The sequence below is a fragment of the Thermobia domestica genome, chromosome 1, assembly GCF_964235325.1.
Source record: "Thermobia domestica chromosome 1, izTheDome1.hap1.1, whole genome shotgun sequence".
Taxonomy (NCBI): Eukaryota; Metazoa; Arthropoda; class Insecta; order Zygentoma; family Lepismatidae; genus Thermobia; species Thermobia domestica.
In genome coordinates, this window is record NC_137454.1 from 5,543,667 (window position 1) to 5,569,069 (window position 25,403).

Sequence of the window (25,403 nt, forward strand, 5' to 3'; positions counted from 1 at the left end):
TAAGGTAGAGAATGCGAAAATGGGAAATAAGAAGAAAAAGAAAAGAGAACCCCCTAAATATTCTTAGAAAGAAACATAGTAAGAAAGAAATCTAACGTTACGAAGTTTCATTTCCAGAAATCTACCAGTAATACAGAAATAAAGTTTGTTGCTTTTCTTTTCATAACTATTGGAAAATATAGAAGATTCTTCAAAAATTATTTAAGATACTTTCAAAATGAATACAAAACCTTGTGGTGAAATTTAATGCTAAAATTCAGTGAAACTGTAGAGTTCCGAGACACGGCTAAAGCCATGCCTGAAGTTGAACACATGTTTTGTTTTCACGTTGTCCGGATGCCAATTTGATAGTATTCATTAAACATTTTGATTTTAAATACATTATAATAAACCTAGTAGGTATCGTAGGTCATATATCCCATTCCAGACTACGAATGCAAACTGAACAAAACTGAAAGAACGAAAAAGAAAAAAGAAAAACTAATCACAACAATTTTACTGCCACATGAAAAAAAATAGATTTTACTTATTTCCTTGACACAGAGTGAGCGTTTGTGTGTATGAGTGTGTGTGTGTGTGAGAGAGAGAGAGAGAGAGAGAGAAGAAAAGAGAAAAATGAAAAATATAATAAGAAAACGTCAAGAAAGATAGATAGAGAAAAAGAAACACCAATATAAATGAGACAACTAATTATAATAATTATCATTACAATTTATAATGAAGAACGCAAACTCTGTGTAATTGTTTAGCCTTGTAACTTGTCCAACCGTGGATGAATTTCTGTTGGTATGGAATATTTTATTGGAGTAAACGATACTATCTGATGGGGATTCGAACCTAGATTTCCGTTTAGAGGTATAGCGCCATACTAATACACTAACGATGAAACTAACGGAAACATGTTTAACAAATGGTGTAGTGTATATTTCTAAGAAATGTATAGTACAAAAATGGATAATAAATTAAAGATCGATAGTACAGATCAACTAAATGTTTCAATTTGCCCTAGTTATGATTTGCCCTTTCCTAACCAACAATCTTAAATCATGTCTACCCCGCTACAGATGTTTCCTTCCGCACGTTTACGGATTGCTCGTTTATTATTAGATGTCACTCTTCGATTCTTCACGATTACTTTGTGAACAGAAATTGTTCCAATATGTAAACCTAGTTAGTATGTTACTTCCCAGTAAGTTACTTTCAAACTATCCTATCATCAAAAAGCAAAACCTAAATCTAACTAAGCTCAGTTCTGCTGCTTGAAAGAACCGTCTTCTTCCTGTAAGGTTATTTACACCAAAGTAAACGTCAAAATTAAGTTTCTCGACGACGTGAAGGCAAGTTAGTGCACATTAATGAACGAAATAGTATACAATCGACTAAAATTTACAGAAGTAGTAATATAAGTAATTGCAAAATGCAAGTTTTTATGTACGTTTATAATAATAATAATAATAATAATAATAATAATAATAATAATAATAATAATAATAATAATAATAATAATAATAATAATAATAATAATAATAATTACAAATAATAAAATCAATATGCTTCTATACTTGCGATACCACGTACAGATACATTATACGGAGACAAACGTTCTTTGAAGATTAAACAGTTGTCCCTTTTCCTATTGCGCTTCTATAACATCCTTTCGTTTTGCTGGAGCTTAGCCACCAAGAGTTCATGTGGTATGAGAATCGATCTTATATATACAAAAAGTGGGGAGCAGTACTCACATGTTATTGTCGAATAAACCGTGTGTGTAGTATTACAAAAATATTTCATTACGTCTCCATGCGAGTGGACATGGGTTCAAGTTCTTTGGGAACTACAGAAAATAGTGGTTCTTAATCTACTTTACCCAAAACTGTAAGTCCCGACTTTAGAATCTCAGCTGTTTGATTTAACTTTTCGCAGTAATTATTATTGATAATATCCAGTATCGGTAATAGCTTTTGTACTTGCATATTGTTTTTATTATTTTCTTTATTTAAAAAAAACTAAGATGCCCGCACTTCGCACAGGTCAGTAAAAATATATATGTAAAGAAACTGAAGAAGTTAAGAGAAAGATCTTTATTTTAGAAATGAATTTGACATTATTATGTGTCATTTTGGATTATTGTTACGTGTTGAGATAGTCCTCTTATGATCCCCTGCCTGTACACAATAGTAGGCGAATTTGTAACGTAATCGCTAATGGAAGTTTTACCATTCACTTCAGGGGCCGGTCAAACTGCGGAACGGGATCTATAGGTAATGTTGATCGTTTAGGGCTATTTTTACGTGTTTTTGTACCACTTCCCCCGGTGATTCCCGGTCTGCAGCCGAGTTGAGGATATTTCGAAGTTCATTCGATCGGATGTTCACGATTCATTTCAGTGATTGCAAAACTATGAATTTGACTCCAATATCGGTCACTTTCTACTACTTTTATATGTAAATGCCACCCATAGAATCCTACATATAAACCCGTATACAGACACAAAATCAAATGTTTATTTTATTTGTATTAGAATAGAATTATAATTCGAATAGAGTAGTGTATATAAGTGACATGATAATTATTATCATTTTGAATGTAAATGTTATTCACAATTAAGAAAGAAAAAAAATTCCGATGTAACTGAAAACAGTAAGACAACGAAAGTTGAAGTATTATTGTTCTAACCCATACTTATGAAAATAAAGATATTACAATCACCTGCTCAAACCGCTCAGTCTTTTTGATTACCTTTAATAATACTGAATTTATTCATGTCTTGTACTACCTTATTAAAGCAAATTTATGCGGATTTTTTTGTTATTCCAGAGACGTTAAACATGTATGCCTGACCTTTATGTTTAGGTTAGATTTTGCCTATAAGTTTTGAAACATGGACCGTCTTTTCCACAGGCGAAAAAAGAGAGAGAGAGTTTGTGTGTGAGAGACGGAAAGCACCAGTAACAGATAAAGGTGAATGGAGAGAGAGATGAAGAAACTGGAAAAAGTACATGATGAATAAACTTTATCAAGGTCAGAGACAAAGGCAAATCAAGAAAATCCACAATATGTTGTAATTATGATAAAGAATGTGCATAGTGTTTACTCGCATTCTTGACAGTAATAATCATGCATCAAAACTATATCTACATTTCCAAGTTATGTAATTTAAAGAAATATTCTCATAAAATTGATGGAAGTAATACAGAACTTGAATTAATTGAACCTTCCTAAGCGTAATCATCATAGCTGAGGGGCTTGGCATTTAATTGGATATACTTTTAAAATGTAGAAAATAATTAAAACAATAACGAATAAAACAATAACCCATCCTCTGATTTTATATACATTCACACACATATATATAATCACTGAACACAAACGGAGATAAAAAGGGATAAATTGAGTTCAAGTGAGCAAAGGAAAAGGATGCTTGTGTACACGGAGAAACCTGGCTTTGTGTCCCGGCTACACACTTGTATATACAGAAAAATGAAACGTGATTGGCTAGCCAGGTAAGTCCCTCAGAAAGCACAGACACAGATGAAAGACTGCAACCTGCTACTATTGAAGCAGAGTGCAATGAAAACACCATGCTAGAAGCCCCGGCTGACAAGACGAGCTGTTGAAAATGTTGGAGCCGTACTATCCTGGGGCAAAGCACATACAGTAGTCATTAAGACCAGAAATCCATAACCAAACCTGTTCTTGTCAGTAGAAACGCACAATCTCACTACAAAAACGCCTATACCTCGTAGTGACACCTCCAGGACTGTATAACTTCGGAAAACCTGAATCAAAGAATAGCCTTTAGCACAATGTAGAAGCCAAAGACCGGATTAAGTGACCCAAGGCCAAGCAGAAAGGAAGAGAAGAGTAAAGAAGCATTATTTCAAAAACCAGCAAACAACACAGAACCCCTTGGCCTAACTAAAGGCTGAGCGGGGAACGAAAGGGGAGCTGTAAAACTATACGCTACTCAGACCACAAAAAACATCTTTCGCAACACTACAAAGCCGAACAGACAAAAAGAGATCCAATACGTCAAGACCCTAATACATCTTCAAAAACCATATATGAACTTAGTTGAATATGCCAAACTAATTTCGAAGCAAACATACAAAATATACTTAAAACAAAAACATGAAATAAACAAAGACGCGTAGAAAAAAAACGCAGACAAGTAGAACCGACACTGGAGTAAAAAGGGGGAATTTGGCCTAGAGGAACGCAAATCTTGTTTTAGTCAACAGGATACAAAAAAGAGGCAGTCCAGAGAAAAACAAGTAGCTCTGAGTTTCCCCAAAAGAATATTCTGTCATAACTACAACAGGAAAGAAACAACACCACACAGACACGGAAACAGAAACATCCCACAATGGAAACCAAAAAGGGAATCGATAGAAAACCTTACGAGGTAGTGAAAAACTTTCCAAAAATATAACCAAAGAAAACCACTACCAAAATCACAATGGTCCTTATCAGGACCAACAACAATTCAAATTTTACATACGTAACCCAGGCAAATATAAAAAAATCACCAAAAAAACAATCGAAAACAACGACAAACAGGAAAAGATGAGTAACATAAAAGGAAACGAAAAGAAAATGATAAAAAACATTCAGACAAATCTCTATAACAAAATTAAAACCGCAAACCAATTGAGGTACTAGGAAAAGCATTATTCCTCTCGTAAACATACGAAACAAATTCAATGGTCCTCATAATTAACCTGAGAAACTCACACCGAATCTGAAACAAATTTTACTAAATAACAGTAAAATACACAACAAAAATGTCCAAAAGAATAACGCAGATCATAAAAACAAATCCCAGCAACCTCGTATACACCCCAGACCTAAAAAATCTTCAATGAAACGCAGAAAGCCAAATAGGCACCGAGCTTGCATCAAACCGTCAGATCTTGAGATATCGCTGGTTAAAAATCCTGTGAGCGAAAATTCTCTAATCACCACACTCATCACTACAAATGAGAGAGCTGCATACTCTAATGTATAATTATTACATTACACTGACAAAATATTTCTTCAGCGCAAACATACAACATACTGCAGTGTCGGTTGCCCAGTGTCGGATAAAACCACAGATGGAAAGGTGTCGGTTACAAATAAGACAAATTATGTTCACACGGAGTTAACTCCGACAGAAGTGGGCCCAAAGAAACCTTCTGACAAAAACAGAATAGAAGCCCAAGATGAGAATAATCCCATGCACATAACAAAGATTTGAAACATATTAAACACCTAACAAAAAACATAAGTGTATGTGGATTCACAGTGAAAACAAACCAAACGAGAACAAACTGCACAGATGTAGCAAAAGAAAAGATGATACTGTCTCCTAGAGACAAAAAAAAAACACTATCAGCCAACAAACAAAAGAGAAACTATGGGAGAGTACTCAGGAAAAAAAGAATAACGGAAACAAGAAAAGGATAAACAAAAGAAGGAAAATAAAATTGGAAAGGGAAAAAACAAACGAGGAATAGACACAAACCTATCCAACTAAGAAAATCGGAAAAACAAAATCAATAAAGAAACAAAACTATAACCCGTGAGGAAAGAAACAAACACAACCAATAGAGTCAAATGTCAGAAACGGAAACAATAAAAAAAGAGATCGAAAACAAACCAGGGGATAAAAGGTTTTAATGCAGACAGAAATAGCCAAGCATAAGAGCAAAAGAAACAAGAACTATATGCTAGTATAAGGACAATAATATAGGAGAAAGTATTGAGACACTAAAGACAAAAGAAAATAAATACATAACGGAAAGACCAACAAAACAACGGAAGAACAGAAACTAAAATCTCATCTATAGTGAAACAACCACACTTGTGGCTCACATCAACACAAACAAAAGAGTTTAACTTAATATTAACAATAACGTAAAAGAGAAAAGAGAAGAAAAGCCACGACGTACAATAAGGGACACTTCTGGATGGTACAGCTATATGGAGATTTACGGCTAAAGTGCTCCACCAGTTGAGTACCAAGTATTTGCCGGGAATGATTGCTACCGAATTAAATTTAAAAGAAGGCTGGTAGCATAATCGCCGTGCACAGAAAATTCCCGTACTTTGGGACGAAGTTCCCACTATGGCCTACAGCATCATTTCTCCAAAATGAGATGAATCTCAAACGAAGTTCTTAGGGCAAATATATTACCTGATGTTTGTCCTATTCGTAAAGATTAAGTAAAACAGTTTTGATCCCGAGCTGGCTCATGCCATAGCTGATGACATTGGAAAACTAGAGATGCAAATATGGTGAAAGAGAGATACAGTCGCATGCGCAAATTTAGAATTTGGGACAAAATTATCGGATAGCATTCATAACTTGTGGAAGAGTTTGATTTGGTAAGTAGACACGTAAAAGCTCACCCGAACTTGAGAGCATCCCACTACCAATTGTTGAATTCAAGTGGAGAACTCAGTTGAGAGCATCAGATGATTCCGGAGGGGTAGAAACATATTCAGATATAGGAAACAAAGAATGAAAAAATGGATTGCCCTGAAGAAGTCTCGATCCATGAAACTCACGATTGCCAAGCAACGACTCTACTCACTCATCCACGGAGTCACACAGAACGATAGGCAGTCCTACGTCAGACACAGAAAGTTTGTTACTTAGAAAACTTTTTTTGTAAGGGGCAAGCTAGGAAGATTCACCGTCTCTAGTTTTTCATTCCCTGGCACTTACATACTGTTGTCCCAGCCTGGGAAGAATGTTTTCCACCACTCCATAAACTTTCCTAACAGTTTTCATACATTTATATATAGCAAAATAAAACATTTATCCATGGCTGTTCTGCACTATTATACTTTCACAAAACAATTCTTCCAATTCTATTAATCCTAGTACCAAGTAAACAGAAATACTAGATATGAAATTCAATATCTCGCTAATAAACTTGCAGAAAATATCGAAATTCAATTTTTATATTTGGAACAGAGGGGAGTATACACGCAAGTTGCTCCCATGAAATTTGTTTTCCAGCGGAGAGGACAGAAATTTACATTAAATATGACAAAATCACACTTTTAATTATAACGTAATTTTACTTTTAAGAACGCGAAATGCGACGGAGAGGGAATGTACTTTCTTGAACTTGAAAGAATAAAACGATGACTGAACGTGGAATTGAACAGAGACTGCTGATGTTTAGGAAAAATATATGCTACCAAGCAGTGGCGTAGACAGGAAGTCTGGAACCTCCAACATTTGCATAAGTTGTTGAAATAAGGCCTAAGGATAGAAACATAGATACGGAAGTGACCTCGTGATCATAGTCGAGGTTTAAGTCGTGGTCGCATCCTTGATACTGGCACAAACACAGGGATTCAAATGGTTATCCTCATGCCGAAGATGTACGCTTCATCGCGCCCTAGAGGTTGACTACGAGGCTGAATTAGTGGTCGCGATGGTAAACAACCGAGTATTTTTTACATCGATGTTCAGCGGAGCGTCTCTGTGTGTTATGTTTTCTTTAGTTCTCCTTGAAGCGCTGCACGCAATAAAGTCTCCATTTGTTTAAAATTTCGTCTGCAGAGGACTCTGCATGTGTATACTTGAGACACCTTATACTCTCTCTAATTAATAGAACTAGTGAGGAATATTCGAGCAATATTGGATATGAAGCACAAACAACATCATAATAGACACGTTTTAAATAGAGAATGAAAGAAAATAGCAACTTGAATGTGTATGCCAGGTAAGTTATTCATATTTATTTGAAAGTCATACTGTAGCTTACTATTATATAAGGCAGTAGCGTTTACAGGAAGCGAGCTTTTGGGCTCATGTTCGTAAATTCTGGGATTTATAAAGAAAAATGCTACCGTAAATTATATTTATTTTTAAAAACTTCACTTCTCTCCCCCAATTCCGAGATTAATAAAAAATAGTTTCTTCTAAATTCGTACTGATATAATGTAAACAAGTACTCGCCAAGACAGACATATATCCATAGGGAAAAAATGTCGGATAATGGAATTGCAGTGACGAAACTTCATTTGCTAGAGTTAACACCGCCTCGAAACCGAAACCTTAAGACATACATGTTTTTCCTTAATTTTATTTTACTGGGAAATGATTTCCCGCAAAAGTGCTGAATGAAGGCATTTCTTCACAGAAAATTTAAAAAATGTAAAAGTCTTTGATTTATTGATAGAGACGGACAAGGGATAAGACTCAAATGTTCTTGCGAAACAAGAGAGGACATTTTGACAATTCACATGTCTCGTCTCGCGTCAATTGTTATCTATAAAGTGCTTGGTCCTTTCAATTTCAAACTGTTGTTTTGCAGTGAGTTTTAAGCAATAACTTCAGACATGTTACAGCAAAGTTTCTCACCAAATTGAGAACTTAAAGCGGAGGTGCGACCTCCTTGTTATGTGCGCCCTACATCCATCTAGAGCTACACATCAAAGTAGCGGGCACTAGTTAGAACCCAGACCTCGATGTCGATATCTCCGAGGTATGCCTTTACCCTAAGATTGCGGTTTTATTAAAAAATTATCCGGGGCAAAGCCCGGACTCCCCCAAATGAACGTTTAGCCAGCAACCCCCGAAATCAAATCCTTCTATGTATGAGACATGGAAATCAGTGTGGAATTCATTAGAGGAGGGGAGAAATCTCGCTAACAATTTCTCTTTTTCAGGTGGGGAAAAGAGAATGATAAATCTGGTATAAATTTCGAACAAGCATCCGGAGGGATGGTTACCCTTGGCTCAGGAGGGGAGCAACAATTTTTAAGTTGCGAAGAGTTCCACCAAACTTCGTAAAAATATTTAAATGAATTAAGGTAAGGTTTCGTTGCACTTAGTATCTGGAGAATAGTTCGGAGACAAATCCACAAGTTCCGAGGAGGTACGTTAATAATAAATACCTGAAAGTGCACAAATTGGTATGAAGGGGGAAAAGTGGTACCATGGGTTTCCACTGCGGAGATCGAAGTTGCCCCACTATGGATTTGCAAAAAAATTTCGACTCTTTCTAGTTACGTGTGAAAACATTAGATTTACTTACATGCTATAGTATTGAACGTATTCACTGCAGTTATGCAATGTGCTTAAATAATAACTATTTTACATTACGTATTGCGGCCCGATATGGCACAATGATTGACCTCTTTTAAGTGTTTTTTAGTTCGAACCCATCTCGCGCCAAGTGGTCTTTGTAGTAGACAAACACGGTGGGGTGGGGTTCTCTCTCACACTTTTGATTCAATCATGTCATTATTTTCATCATCACTGTCTCCCTTAGCCTACTCAGCATAATCGTGGGACGTAAACCTGCAAGATTTCATTTTATACTAAGTATTATGTGATTGAAGGTCTGTGTATTCGCGACTTAAGTTATGTCACTTTTCTCAAAAAAGCACCTTCAGTGACCTACTTCCTAATTCATGACCCCATTGAATTTCATGAGAGAGAAATGTGCATCACAGTAAAACCAAGTGAAATAGCACCACTCAATTGCAAAAAGAATAAAATAATAGATACTAGAACGTGGGACTGCTGCGTGAAAAGTAAGGAGTTCTTCAATACGCCATTACGACACTCCGCGACACATTTAATTTATAATAGTTATAATTTGTTAAAAATATCGTACTACTTTCCCACATACATAATCACATTACTTCTTGCCTCCAAATTGTAATTCACTTGCAAACGTATAATACTGTTTTCTCACGAACACGAACAATTCAGAAACGAATAAAAACAACAGATAGGCCCACATCCAAAATCGAACCCAGCACCTTCGGAACTTAAGACAACCACTCTATCCACACGAATACGAAACAACTACTTCGCAGCGTAATTATTAAATTATTTCCAACCATTAAATTATCTATTACACATAGCGAACAGTGAGGGATCATTTTACAATCACCCTGTTAGCTATTTTATTATACTATACACGCATCCTGTTAGAACACCCTGAATTCTGCTGCGAGACAAAAATACGAAACAGAGAATTATCATCAATTACTCTACAAAATACGGAGAAAAAGCTCCGTAAGATCATAATATAGCAACGGAGCTTCCCGTAACACAATATATATGTAGCGTAGTGGTTAACCCACGTGATTTCCTTTTTGGCGCATTCGGCTTCAAATCCATAGTAGTGTAACTTGATTTTTTCCTAAATAAAAAGACATCATTCTTGAAAATAGCTGCAACGTAATGTAGAAATTTGTGAGTCCCATGCAATAAAATTACAATGCATGATTCAGAAGCATTCTATTCAACAACGATAGTGTGCAAGCCGAGTACAATTACCACCATTTCAAACATCTTTACAACGTAACTGAGTGTCATACTACTGGCCTCCTGCCCAGTGATCTGACCAATAGAGTGAAATGACAAAAAGTAGTTTCACGTCATTTAATTGCCAATGTTTTCTTTTTAAAAAAAGTTAATGGACAGTTGGCTCTAAACCACATTACCCACATAGTTTCAAGTAATTTGATGAGTCCGTCATTGTAGTAAAGGGCCTAGCGGAATAAGTATGTGAAAACTGCCCTCAAGCATATCTGCACCAAATTTACATTATCGATTAACATTTATGGGAAACTCAGTTTCCAAAATTTTGAGTCTTCCAAGCACTTTTGGAGGTGTGTTAGGAGGGGGAAGGAAAATTCAAATTATTTTTTCTCCTTAATGGCTCAATCGATTATCATGAAAACATATGTTAGGTGTTCTCAACAAGAAAAATGTCGGAAAATATATTCTTCTTTAATTTTTGGGGGTTGAAAATTCGTCATTTTTTAAATTTAAAAAATAGTGGAAAACTAACTGTTACATTTACAATTTTTTGTCAGTTTTGTCTTGAGACGGTCCTTAACAGCATATACTGCTTTCATTTTGTTTGGAAGTATACCTCATAGTGAAAAAAGGCAAATGTATCGGGTGGACATAAGTCTTCGACAGGTAATGGCGACTGCTTTGAAACTAATGGAGAGTATGAGAATTAAATCAGTCATATATGTAATTTCGTGTGGAGAAGAAACAAACTTGTGAAACAAAGGTTTAAGAACAACTCATGTTGTTAATATTAACTTTGCCGAAGATTATTAACATATCATGAAAGAAATACAAGAGACTTTTTGAAAGGAACAAAAATACAAATTTGCAAGGCGTTCGTTGTTGGGTCTTAAAGACGCGGATTCAATTCCTGTTAAGGGTCCATTAAAATTTTAATGAACTAGAATATATTTGCATGAATCACTCGTCTTCGTTAGCTTAAAGGAATTAAACGTTTAGAAAAGTGTCTCGTAAAAATGAAATAAATAATAAGGCAGTAATAATGCTATTAATCTGTATCTATCTACATAGGATATAAATGAAAAAGACGTCGTTCATGAGAACAAAAAGTAGCTTAACCGTTTGAAATGATTTTTATTAGTTAACACTTTCACCTACCTTTGACTCATGGGCATCCGAAAGGGGTAGGGTGGTCCGCTCTCTGATTTACGAAATGTATACAAAGAGACATACCAAGCGTAATATAAGGCAACCATGAAGATAGCTCCTCCTAGAACATTTTACGGTGTCATGCGCTGACTGGCTTGTTGTCATGCCATTTTTATTAAAGTACGTATCCTAACAGACGAGAGGAGTTAAAATTTATGAAAAAATAGAATATCTCACACTTGTGAGATGAAACTTGACCCCATGCCGTTATCGTCCCCAATATCCAGTGGCCCACTTGCCGGTAAGGGTCGATCGTCGATATAGCGACGCAACGAAAAATTGCCATTAGTGTGTCCCTGGCGGCAAGGCTTCGTCGAGTCGAAACATACATCTAGAGTAGGGGTGTTACAGTTACCACAACGTGGCGGCAATGGCTTCTTTTCGGCCCGTCTTTCGATTCGTAGTGGAGAATCGGCGAAAGGACCGAAACGACTTATCGCCGGTCATGTGCATGCGTTTATTATTATATATTTGTTTTTCCTGACGAATGTTCCTAACATGAGCTCCAGAGTCAAGAGTAATCCATGCTTCTACATCACAATGTTGCTTTTTCGCGCCATTCCGGGAGAACTTTGTATATATATATTGTAAGCGCTCTCAATGTAAATGATTTATGCCTATAGGCTATTTAACATATTTTTGTGGATTAATTTGTAATTCATTGGCATGTCGTCGCGTCTTTGCCATCGGTGGCCCACTGGTGGTATAATTTTCAAAACGGAAGTGGGGCAAACGCGGATCGTTACAGTGAGACCATCAATTTTTGACGTGAGGTCCCTAGTTATGCATATTTTGGAAACTGAGTCAAAATTTTGGAAACTGAGTTTCTCATAAATGTTAATCGATTCTGTGAATTAGGTGCAGATATGTTTGGGGGAGTTTTCATATGCTTATTCTCCTAGGCCCTTTACTACAATGACGGACTAATCAAATTATTTGAAACTGTGTGGGTAATATTCTTTACAGAAACTGACAATAACTTTTCTCCAAAGAAAACATGGGCAAATAAATGACGTGAAAGAACTGTTTGCCTCTAAACATTGTGCCATTTTCACTATTGCGCCATCCTACACCGTTATTATTCAGCATGGAACTGACGGATATCTATATTAAGTTGCGTTTCTGTTATTTTCAACAGTGATGTATTTTTATTAAGGGAAAACTTCAAACTACACTACTGTGGATTCGAAGGCGAGTGCGGCGAAAACGAGTCACGTGGTTTAACCACTACACTACATACATGTTCACATAATACTTAGTGTAAAATGAAATCTTGTAGGTTTAAGTCCCACAATTATGCTGAGTAGGCTAAGGGAGACAGTGATGATGAAAATAATGAAATGATGGAATCAAAAGGGTAAGAGAAAACGGCAGAACGCCAAGAAAACCCTCCAAACATTGTTTGTTTACTACAGAGACCACTTGGCAGGAGATGGGTTCGAACTAAAAACCCCACTTACAAGAGCTGATTGCTCTATCATTGTGCCATAGCGACCCGCAATGCGTAATGTAAAACAGTTATTATTTAAGCACATTGCATAACTACAGTGAATACGTTTAATACTATAGTATGTAAGTAAATTTAATGTGTTTTCACACGTATCTAGAAAGAACCGAAATTATTTTGCAAATCCATGGTGCGACAAATTCGACCCACGTAGTGGGAACCCATGGTCCCACTTTTTTACCTTTACTTATGCTAATTTCGTAGTCAGGCCTAAGCTATTCAAGTGTTGTTGCTTCATTGGTTCTTATTATTGATTATAATATTAACTCAACACCAATTTGGCACTTTATGGTATTGGTTATAAACGTGCCCCCTCGGGACTTGCGGATTTTTAATCCATTTGTCTCGGAACTATTCTCAAGAGAGAAAATGTAACAAAACCTTACATTAATTCTTATAAATATTTTTACAAAGTTTGAGGTCCACACACCCCGAACCCTTCCCATGGTTATTCACTGCTCCCAAAGTGCCTTACCACTTCAGTAAATTTCTCGTTAGTAATATATACGTATGATAAATTTGTATGAAATTCCTTCAGGGGTCTGTGGTGTATCGTATAAGCTAACGAACTTGTTTCTCTTAGTTACGTAAACGCACTACATTTAAACGTATGGCAGTACGAATCAAATATTGTTGCACCACCCGACTGCCATTACCGTGCAAAATTTCGTCATAATCTGACGTAAGACAATAATTGGTATTATCGTTGTAAGATTGAAACCAAATTTGTAACATTGCAAGTGAAAGAGAAACATATAATAAGAAGTCTCATTTTGAAACAAAATCAGCTCAAATTGACTGAGATTACATATAAGTCTTAACAGAACTTTTGGAATGCTCGGAATAAATGTTGCTAAAAGACAACAAAGACCTTTGCGTGGACCCGAACCTGTGACCCTCTATGTAGAAGTCCAGTATGCTAACCATTCATCTAAGAAACATAACGGAAAGTGTTTCCTTGTTTAAAAGTATATCCGAAGGGCACTGTTATTTGCAGGACTATTTCTCTCTCTTTCTCTCTCTTATGTTTCACAAATATCACATGTTTCGGACATTTTTGAATATTAGCTATGCTTTATGTCTCATTATTTGGTAGTAGTTTTTAGCAGATATTTCTTCCAAATAAATCTTAACCAACACAGTAGTAACCAATGTTTTGTTTACTTATCTTATGTAGGGGAAAGAACTTAGACTCTTGACTAGCTCTTGGCAACTTAACAATTGCGGTTCCCCTCTTGTTTCAGGGTTGGCCATCGCTCCACTTTCTGGAAAATAACAGGTATATCTTCATGTTTCAGTTTGGAGGTGTTATTAACTGTAGCAAATGAAGTTTCGTCACTGAAATTCCATTATCCGACATTTTCTCCCTATGGATATGCATTTGTCTTTACAGGTATTTCTTTACCTTGTATCAGTAACGAATCTACAGGAAACAATTTTTATTAATCTCGGAAATGGGAGAGAGGAGTGAAGTTTCTAAGCATATATATAATTAACATTAGCCTTTTTTCTAATATGTTACACTATAATTCTCAAATTGATATGAATAACTTACCCGACATTTACATTCCATTTGCTATGTTCTTCCATTCTCTATTTAAAAAGTGTCTATTAATGTTGTTTTGTTGTTTCTTATCCCATATTGTTGGAGCCTTTCTCACTAGTTCAATCACAATCCTTCATAATCAAATGTAACAATGAAACAAAACCTCTCGAGTATAGACATACAGCATCCTTTGCAGACGAATTTTTAAACAAATTAAGACTTTATTGCTTGCAGCGTTTCAAGGAGAACCAAACAGAACATGAGCCACAGCGATGCTTCCGCTGAACTTCGATGTAAAAAACAAACTCGGTTATTTATCATCGCGACCACTGATTCACCCTCGCGGTCGAACTCTAGGTCGCGATGTAGCATACATATTCGCATGGACATACCCATTTGAGTCCACGTGTTTGTGTCAATATTGAGGGTGACAACTCGACCTCAACCGCGAGGTTTCTTCGGTATGTTTCTACCCTTGAGCCTTATTTTAACAACTTGTGCAAATTTCCGGAGGTTCCAGACCTCCCGGCTACGACACTGCTTGATAGCATGCACTTCCTAAACATCACCAGTCTCTGTTCACTTCCAATTTCAGCCATAATTTTATTCTTTCAAACGAAAGATTATACATTCGTTTTTCTTCGCATTTGGCGTTCTTAAAAATAAAATTATGTTATAATTAAACTTTGCGATTTTAAAATTTTCAATCTACATTTCTGTGCCCTCCTCCGCAAAGCAAATCCCATGGGCGCAACTAGCGCGTATGGTTCCCCTGTTCAAAATAGAAAAAAAATATATTTGGATATTTTCTGCAATACTGTTGGCGAGATACAGAATTTCATATCAAGCATTTCCTTTTACTTGGGACTGGAAATGTTTTGTGCTGCCATATATAAATGTATGAAAACTATTAAAAAAATTATGGAGGGGTGGAAAATATTCTTCCCAGGCTGGGATAACAGTAGGTAAGTTAGTGCCAGGGAATGAAAAACTAGAGACGGGGAATCTCCTTAGCTTCCCCCCTTACAAAAAAAACTTTTGTAAGTAGCAAACGTTCTGAGTCTGATGTAAGACTGCCTATCGTTCTGTGTGGCTCCGTGGATGAGTGAGTAAAGTCGTTGCTTGGTAATTCTGAGTTTCCCCTACGAAATGACGTGATGCTCTCAACTGAGTTCTCCACTTGAATTCAACAATTGGTAGTGGGATGCTCTCAAGTTCGGGTGAGCTTCTACATGTCTACTTACCAAATCAAAATCTTCCACAAACTATTGATGCTTTCCGATCATTTGGTCTCAAATTCTAAATTTGCGCATGTGACTGTATCTCTCTTTCACCATATTTTCATCTCTAGTTTTCCAATGTCATCAGCTATGGCATGAGACGGCTCGGGATCAAAACTTGAAATTATATAAGTGCTATGCCAATGTGCTCACTCTCACTAAGCATTTGATTAAATGTATATGTTTTTGCACTGAAGGAGGGGTATCAGGTATTCCTATCCTCCTGAAGTAACAGAATATTTATTCAGACTCTGCAATGTAATTTCATATCAAACGAAAAATGAAATGAAATCTTTAAGTTTTACGTCCCACGTAAATGCCGGTTAGGCTAAACGAGACGGTGATGATGAAAGATGAGTGAAATGGTGGAATGAAGAAAGTGGGACGAAACGGGAGAACTCCGAGAAAACCGTGCTCTATGTGTTTGTGCACCACAAAGTCCACACGGCGCGAGCTGGGATCCAACCAGGGACCCAAAGCACCATAGGTGAACGCTCTACTACTGAGCAACCGCGCCCCCTTCATATCAAACGAATGAAAGAGTTCTTTCCGGCGGCAACAAGATTGGACTTAATTTTTTTGTTATAATTTATCTTCACGAACATCAAGTTATATATTTGCCCTAAGAACTATGTTTGAGATTCATCTCATTTTGGAGAAATGATTTTGTAGGCGATAGTGCGAATTTCGCCCCAAAGTACGGGAATTTTCAGTGCTGGCGATTATAGCACCCGCCTTCCTTTACAGCTAATTTGGTTGCATACTTCCTGGGAAATGCTTCGGATTCAGCTGGTGAAGTACTTTAGCTGTAAATCTCAATATGGCTGTAGTGTCCCTCACTCTAAAATGGAAAAGTAACGCCCTCAATGATATATATATATATATATATATATAACTCCTTGCACACAAATGCTGGTAAGCAGGAGAAACCAAGCTAAAGTGAACAAAGGAAATGTATGCTTGGTGTACATGTACAAACCGTGCTCTATGTTGTTACTGCATAGTTGTATATAAAGAGAACCTTACAGTATTTAACCCTTTCATTTTCGCGTTTTTTTTAAAGAAGAGAAATAACTTTCTTCTCAGATCTAATTCTTTCCATTCTTCTTGTTTGAACTGCTTAAGTGAGGTCATTTTTTAATGTTCTCATATATTGCCCTTACTATAACCAAATCGTTATTGTTAGTAATTTAATTATTCTCTTATTTGTAGTTTCCCACATTGATATATTTGTAACAAAATTGAGAACACCTTTCTAATTCACATCCACCTCTACAACCCCGTTTTTTGATTGCATGCTATTGCAGAAAAGGGGGAATTGTATGTGGTAATGCATTTTGGAATCATGTATTGATTAAATATATTGATGAATTTGTTAGAATGGACGAACATATATCAAAGGTGAGAAAACATGTTCGTGGAAAGAAATGATAATGGCAACGGTTGATGCGTGCTTTGAAAGTGATGTAGTACGTATGGTAGTTACATGCTTGGGCAGAAACTATATGTCTAGCTGTAATTATCTGGGATTTAATCAGCAATCTTGCTTGCCATATTTAAGAAATACTTCCAGCGACTCAGCATTGGGAGACCTTGAAGAAGTGTGAAATCAGTTGAAAGCACAGGGACAGTGGTGTACGTTACGATGATCTCCATGAAATAGTAAGAAACCCTAAACAATTAATTTTTGCTCAGTGCAAAATGAATGCAAGCATGCAACGTTATGCGTGTAAAGTGGCTCTCCATATTCACCTTAAAACTTATTTCATACTCAGTTGGAACTGGCCGGTATAAAATGTAAATCCGATATAAAATACCCAAGACGATGCTCCATTTGTAAACAGTATAGTCGTAAATAAATATTCATGTTTCATAATAGAATTACTGGATTCTCTTTTTAAAATCAAGTTTACATCTGCCGCACAATTTACCACCTGTTTCAAGAAGATTTCACCACCTCATTCGAATCCGCTGTTTCCAATTGAGAAAATGTCATTCTCACACTTCGCCACTGCATTCAAAACCGCTGTTACGAAATCCTGAACAAAAATAAAAAGTAAGTTTGATTTAATTGGGTTAAAAGAACGGCAGAGGAAGTGATTATGTTATTAGTTTATTACGTCATTGTTGAAAAATAATATAAAATTTTTATTTACTAAATGCAGGCGAAACATATTTTAATATTTAGAAAGCGCTACTAAATAAGATCTGTATTGTATCCACTTAATGGGCTGATGGCATATGTTCAGCACGTATTAAGTATTTGCCCAAAATTTATTTTCTATGTTCTTTGCTCTTCCTTCCGTTCCCTTTATTAAAAATGGAGAAATTTTTGTAGTTTCTTGTCAGGTTATTATTCTTCGATATTTGAGCGGTTCGGCAGTGAAAATTGATAATCCACAAAGGGTTGAAATCGAGTAAAAATAACAAAATTTTGTGAAAATCTGTACCAAAAACAGAATAAAAATATTACACACAAAAACAAATTTATTAATTGTTGGTATTTCCTTTTCATAATCAAAACTGCTAGCGACATAATTGTGAACACATTATTGTTGAATATCCTAGTTTTTTTTAGAAGCATCAGCGTTCAAATTTTTTTTTATCATGTTTTACATGAATAGAACTGTACGGCATAAAATACCTGAAATGAATATTTAAACAGAATCATCGACAGAAAGGGAATTACAGGGCAGCGGTTTCTTAGCGGTAGAGCGTTCACTTCTGATGGATGTGGTCCTGGTTTCAAACAGGTCAGCGCCAAGTGAACTTTGTGGTTTGAAACACCATTTGTTAGGGTTATCGCGAAGATATCCTGTTTCATCCCACTTTCTTCTTTCCACCATTTCATGCACCTTTCATCATCACCTTCCCATTTAGCCTAGCCGGCACAAAAGTTTGAATTAAAACTCAAAGATTTTATTTTTTTATCGAGAGTTAGGTCATGTTAATAGTTCTTGCGTCAAATTCATGGCTATCAGCTGGGAGGTGCCCACTACAGACACTATTGCTCCTTCTCAAATTTGCTTCCGGGGATTCGATGTGGTGCCTTGTACTTTGGTTCTTGGCGTCCTGGTTGTCTGTAGTTGCTTTGGTAATTGGGTATGGAGACAATATGTTCACGCCCGTAGATGTCAGTACTAGCTTATTTAGATGGATGATAGCAGAGTTTTCAGTCATCAGCAGGCGCACGAGTTAGTTCGTTTCTTCCTACGGTCTTCAGGAGGTGACTAATAGAGCTTGCGAATTCTGTAGACCATGCATGGCCAAAGATTACATTTCACAAACTTGAATCTTCGTCCCTCCAATAGGAATATAATACCTAACGAAATATTTTATCTTAATGGAATGTGTTCTATAATGTCTCTTGATAAGGTACGACTTCACTTGTCCAAACAGATGAGGACTTTGCTTGTTCTGATCACCCGTCTATCAAAACGTTTGAAACAATAAAACACCTTTCTTTTCTTCTATTTTGGCATAACAATTGAATGGAAAGCCATAGTCTGCTCTTATTTCCATTGCACACTCTGTCATTCCTTTCCGTCTATGCTGAACATATTTCACTGTACTGTATTTTTTCTTTTTGCTTGCCTACTTCTTGCCTCTCCGATTCCTTTGCTTGATAGTTTCTCAGGGAATCGTGTAACGAACAATCACTCGCATTAACAATTGTGCACGCGGAGATACAAATTCCACAGCACCTAAATCGAAACAACCCACAAATTCGTTATTGGAGAGATACCGTATATTTCACAAATATCACCTGCACGTTATTATTTATATTACGTTTTTCTTTGTTCATAACACTCATTTTATCAATGCTACTTCTCTATAAACGACCCAGTAGAACTCTTAGTTTGTAGTGTTTTAGTGTGCGCGTAAAAGATGAAATCCAACAGACAAAAATATTCAGCTAAAATTTTTTGTTTACAATATTCATAATCACTTACCTGGCTCTAAAGTGTCTCCTGAAATAAGCTGCTTTCATCGTATATATCATTTGGATCAACGTCACTGTCGTCACTAAAGTCTACAATCGAATAATGTGCTTCCATGTCTTCTAAAACATCACTGGATGTAGCATGTGACACAACAATTTCCGTTAACTTGATATGGTTTCTCAGAGTTTACTTGCAGGGCGATGTAGGTTGCATTTACAAGCCCATGCATTTCTGCTTTCTTCAGCGAACTTCTTGTACGATTCAACACCAACAGAATGTCATGCAGAACATGCATCATCTGATTACACAATTTCGACCGGAAGGTGGGTTATCGAGTTTCACTCCTGAGCCGCTCATTTCTTTCTAATTTTGTTATGAGATATTAAGCGTTACGCGAATTACGTTACTTGTAACCTATGAATGGTTTACTATATCATTATTTATTCTGAAGGTGCTAGATGCTAAATGCTATATATTGCTAGATTATAAATACTGTAGTATTGTTTTACTGAAATGAAGAAAAGGACTCCAGGAAATGTATTCGACATTAATCTAGAGCATTACAAACATAGTTAGTAATATTTATTGAATAGTAGTGAGCATGCATAGATATAAATAAGGACATCCTTTGGCAACTAACACTACTTATGTAACTAGGGAGAAGAGACAGATGTAAAATAACAGTCAAACGGAAGCACAAGGTCTCAACAGTAAAACTATTTTCGGAAGAAAACACTTAGCATATTACTAACGTAATGACCACTCAACTAGTTACATCCAGTCATAAAATAATTTATTCTTTATTATATAGGGCATATTTTCTAGAAATAATGTTCATAAGTATTCTTGAACATGCATATACGTACACAATAATTTTATGATTTATGATTTATCTTTCTCTTGTTACATACCCATTGTTATCTGTTGAGAAGCAGTGTGCGGCAGTAAGAATAAATTTATCGGCTATTATGCTTGCACCACACAAAGGAAGCTTGTGTGTTCCATTGTTATACCGCAATAACGCGAACCATGGATAAAACATTGACGGACGATGTCCATTTGTTATTCTTCTGTATGAAGGCCTTGCATAGCCACAATCTGTGGAAAAATATAAATAAACATTATTCATTATTCTTCAATCTATCTGTGAATATTATAAAATTGCGAATTGATTTTTCACTGTATGAAACGGACGTCATATAGTTTTTTCTGAGTTATGAAAGAAAAAGATTCCTTACGTTGCCAAAGAACAACAGCGAGGCTGCACGAGCAATCATAGATATAATTTTTGTACCATAGATCTAATTTTTATATCCAGAGAACGAAGAATAGTTTTAAAATCTTTCTGAACCTCCAAATCATTCTAAACGTGTTGAATCTAGAGCTGGATTTTCGGTTGGGGAAACAAGGGACACTACCTGAGATAAAAGTTACTACAGATCCAGAAAGGTGCAGTAATATTTTCCACTTTACTCCTACAAATGTGTCTCTTTTATCTGTAGATACTCCAAGATGCCTCCTTTGGAATTGGAGTGATAGTAAATGTTTTATAATTATATGTCTGTGCATGAAACCTCTATTCACGTGAAGATCTACTTATATGAAATATGGTATCAGTTGTTTGCTGATTTCATGCAAGTGAAACTGTTTAGAGCTATCGTATAAATACTTCCGAAAAAGTAACAGAGAGCAGAAAATGTAATATATCTTAGACAGAGAACCAACGTCTAAGGAAATCAGTCTTAACTTTTTCAGATATAAGAATGTCACATGACTCATGTACATTTTACGTTTCTTAAACTGAGAATGTGTTTTCAACAATTGCCATGGAGGTCTCTCGATAGGCTTAATATTAATAATCTCATTTTGTTTATTGTTCTTTTGTAAAGTAATCCTGACCTCATGAATATTCAAATTAACAGACTTTTGAAGAGCATTTTTTAAATATTCAGTTATAAATATGTCTGCTGAGATTTAGTAATAAATCGTATCAAAAGCAAGATTTTTATAATGTGATAAAAACATATTAACTGAATTCCAATTATTTTACAGTTAATTTTAATTTCGAATTTAAGTAGGAAGTCGTTAGAATGAAAAGATACTCCACTAACTATTACTTCTTTTTTCAAATTAGAAATTTATTCTTTATTGTAAATTAGTAACTACTTTAGAAAATTATCTTAAACTTACTTATCTTTATAGCGAATAACAGCCTCTGGAAAGGAATAACACTTGGCTCCTAGTTAAATATAAATTCAAGTTGAATGTTGTTTCTTAACGCTTTAATACAGAGAGTAGACTATAATAATTGTTCATACCACTTGAACTAATGACACACTATTGTGATACTAGAAATAGTTTTAGCTGAACACCAAAATGGAACTATTATAATCTAAAGACTAAAATACATTAGCATTTCTACAAACTCAATACACTTTTGTCAGTATATTTTATATGTGTACTATTAGTTTGCATTTGCTGTCTTTTGTGCTAGAGAAAGTTTTCATTTAGTATACTAGTATATCGCTTGATAAACAGCAAACTAATTGACAGCAAAACTCCAATACTTGCGTTCAAACCCTTGTTTCTTATCCATCCTTCGAAAAAAATGAATTAATGAACAGAATAGTTATGCACTTAATTGTAATTCGAGTGACATAACTAAAATTCAGGAATTCAAGGTTTCGTTTTGAAAGTTCCATCCAATACGGTCATGTAATAATTCAAAATCGTTAAACCCTTCTTGGTCACATTCTTACGACGAATAATTCTTAGCATGTTTTACTGTTTGACAGAATATAATAGCAGCAGGATTAATAACTATTATTATTCCGAAGTAGAGAGAAATAATCTTTAAAATTATTAAATAATCATGACTGCAAGAAAAAAAGGAAAATATACGCCGATGTTCAGAAAGAAAGCATAATATGATTTTACACTATTCATTAGTTTAAAAAATCTACTACACTCATATTAAGCTAAACTTCACGTATTGATCAGAAGTTACCAGGGTTTTCTCCTAAGCAACGATTACATCAGTGATATTCAATCTTTACTCATTTCTTAACCTAGGTAAATCTACTATTATAGATTAGTACTTAATATTTTAGAAGAACCAGATATTTAAAAATGTAACTGCGCTAATATTTAAACGAAAAATAACCTGTTCAATGTTTATTGCTTCAGAAATATCAAAGGACCATACAGCTCCCTGATGACGAGAATAATCCTAGCAGAACTAGTGTGACGTAGGTATGGACTCGCCCACTTTTCGCACGGGGGTTTCAAATGGCACCACGGAATAGCACACATATAACTACCCGGAGTAGCAGACGATATCTAAGTATAGATTGCATCTCAAAAACTGAAAATGGACTTGAACGTGTCGTTGACCTTAACCCGCTACCCTTCTTTTAGGGTTCTTCTCGTCATCTGTGAGCTGTGGTGTCATCGAATATACATGACAGTTGCCTAGGCTATAAGTTTAGCTTCAATAAAGCAGCTCGTAACTTCATATTTAAGTTGCTTAAACGTAAGACATATAGAGTGAAATATTTGTTCATTAATATGTTTCTGATAACTGTTACATGTTTCAGTTTGGTTGGTTCTAATAAAATTTATTTATTAGTAATATAAGTAACGCCTGCTAAGAAACAGGGATATTCTGCATCAGGGTGGTCTTACAGTGACTCTAAATTGATTAGTTTAAATGTCATCTTACTCTGTCCTTGCTTGTTATAACGAACATTACAAAGTTTTATATCAGCCATGACATCACACGAAAATTAAATAACACATACATTATTACTAATAATAATAACTTAATCTTCTTGAGTTAAAAAGGAGCAGAGCAATGGAGTTATGACATTGGAGATACACTACACCAGTATCTCCAGCCGTATTTACTCCTCGGAACAAATATTACATAGGAAGGAAATTCTATAATTAATCAATAATAAAAAAATAATGCGGAATGATATATTTACATACAGAAACATATATGGAATATGAGATATTGGTTTGAACTTAAAAATAAAATAATTAGTCACTGCATTATACTAAGCGATGACTATAAGTAGATCCCAATTTCCAGCAAGGCACAAAAAACACAACGATATTATCTGTATTTCTTAGCTTCTTTCATTTGTAAATATTGCATGAGCCGTAAGTAGCAAAATAGAGGTTTTCTGGGGCAGGAACTCTGAATGGCTGGTACCTTCGAAGCTCATTCCGTACGTCAGTATTCGTTAATTACAAAATTTAATAATTTAATAAGTTTATCAATCATAGCATTTAGGTTATTAAGAAAATCGAGAAATTGTTTTTCTTTCGCGATTACAACTATAAGACGTTCCAACTATGAATCTGAAGTGCATGACGTTATCGGGTTTAGCTACTAATCATCATCATCATACTGTTCAACTACACACGAAAAAAATTAAAACTTCTGTTTTTTCTTTATCAAGGATTAGTTTTACTTTTCATTGCCGCTAGTGCCACCATTGAGAATTATACAAGAAAACTTTGTATTTAAAAAAAATATCCTATTAACCAGTCATCCCGAGTTTAACTATTTTTCGTTAATCGAGTATATGCTAATTTACTTAATATTTCAAAAAAGAAAATTTATGTGGCTTGAGACCTATGTGATCTGTGTGTGTTCACGTAAAGGTATTATTTATGTATTTCGATATTAACGAAAGCCCAGCACGCTATACCTTTTGATGAGAGCGCCACTTGTTTTGGTAGTGGAATGCTGAACTATGGCTGGAAAGAAAAAGAGTTCTGGTGTAGACACTGGCATAATAATTGTGAAATTGGTAACTGGCAACACCTTTGCCTGGTGCCCATTTAGGACTTGCCAAATACGCAGGTAAAATATGTGCTTGTTATAATTGGGAAGGCATGATTCCTGAAATGAAAGATTTTATAACTTCCCTCATTGAATGACGAAAATCAAAAGTAATAATCAAAGAGTTATGTTTCAATTAGTATCTACGTATGAAAAATTTCCCAATGTACGATGAGCCTGTGGACGATTGGACCAATGGTAAACTCCAGTTCAGGGAACTACTGATTAATAATCGTTCGTTCATTAAGATTACTTAATTAGAACCTTTTAGAACCTTATCGAGCCAAACAACAATAAACAAATTATATAATCTGTCCGCAAGAATTTACCCATTCATTATGTCATGATTACCATTCGGTGTTTGTAAGTGCCACATTTAAGGATTTCCTGTATGCCAACGGAATTCGAGATATTAGGATATCTCCATATCACAGTGGGAGTAGCACAAGCGAACGGTATATTCGCGTTATTAAAGATAGTTTGAAGGCATATTTTGGAGAAAAACAACACCAACGTGATAAAGAATTCCATGAAATAGAATTTTCATTAACTTCTTCAATTCATTCCGATCATAAAACTAGTCCTATGTATTTAATTTTTAGTTTCTCGGTAAATGATCCTCTAGATGTAAAATGGAATGTAGATCCATTAGATATTCGTTAGGGGGATCCTGAACTTGGGAAAAATGCTCTTAAAATATGGAACTATGTTGGAAAATAAACAAGACGTTATATGATAAACACCGTGTGCCAATATCATATAAACTAGGCGGTTAGGTCCTAA

General features: G+C 35.4%; 1 protein-coding gene across 1 annotated transcript in view; it reads right to left on the reverse strand.

Moving 5' to 3' along the window:
* LOC145665852 (trypsin-like) overlaps positions 1-25,403 on the reverse strand; it is a 141,845-nt gene that overhangs the window by 76,185 nt on the left and 40,257 nt on the right. Inside the window, exon 3 of the mRNA XM_081732970.1 lies at positions 20,680-20,866. Within this exon, the coding sequence (XP_081589096.1) occupies positions 20,680-20,866 (187 nt within the window). The remainder of the gene's footprint in view (positions 1-20,679; positions 20,867-25,403) is intronic.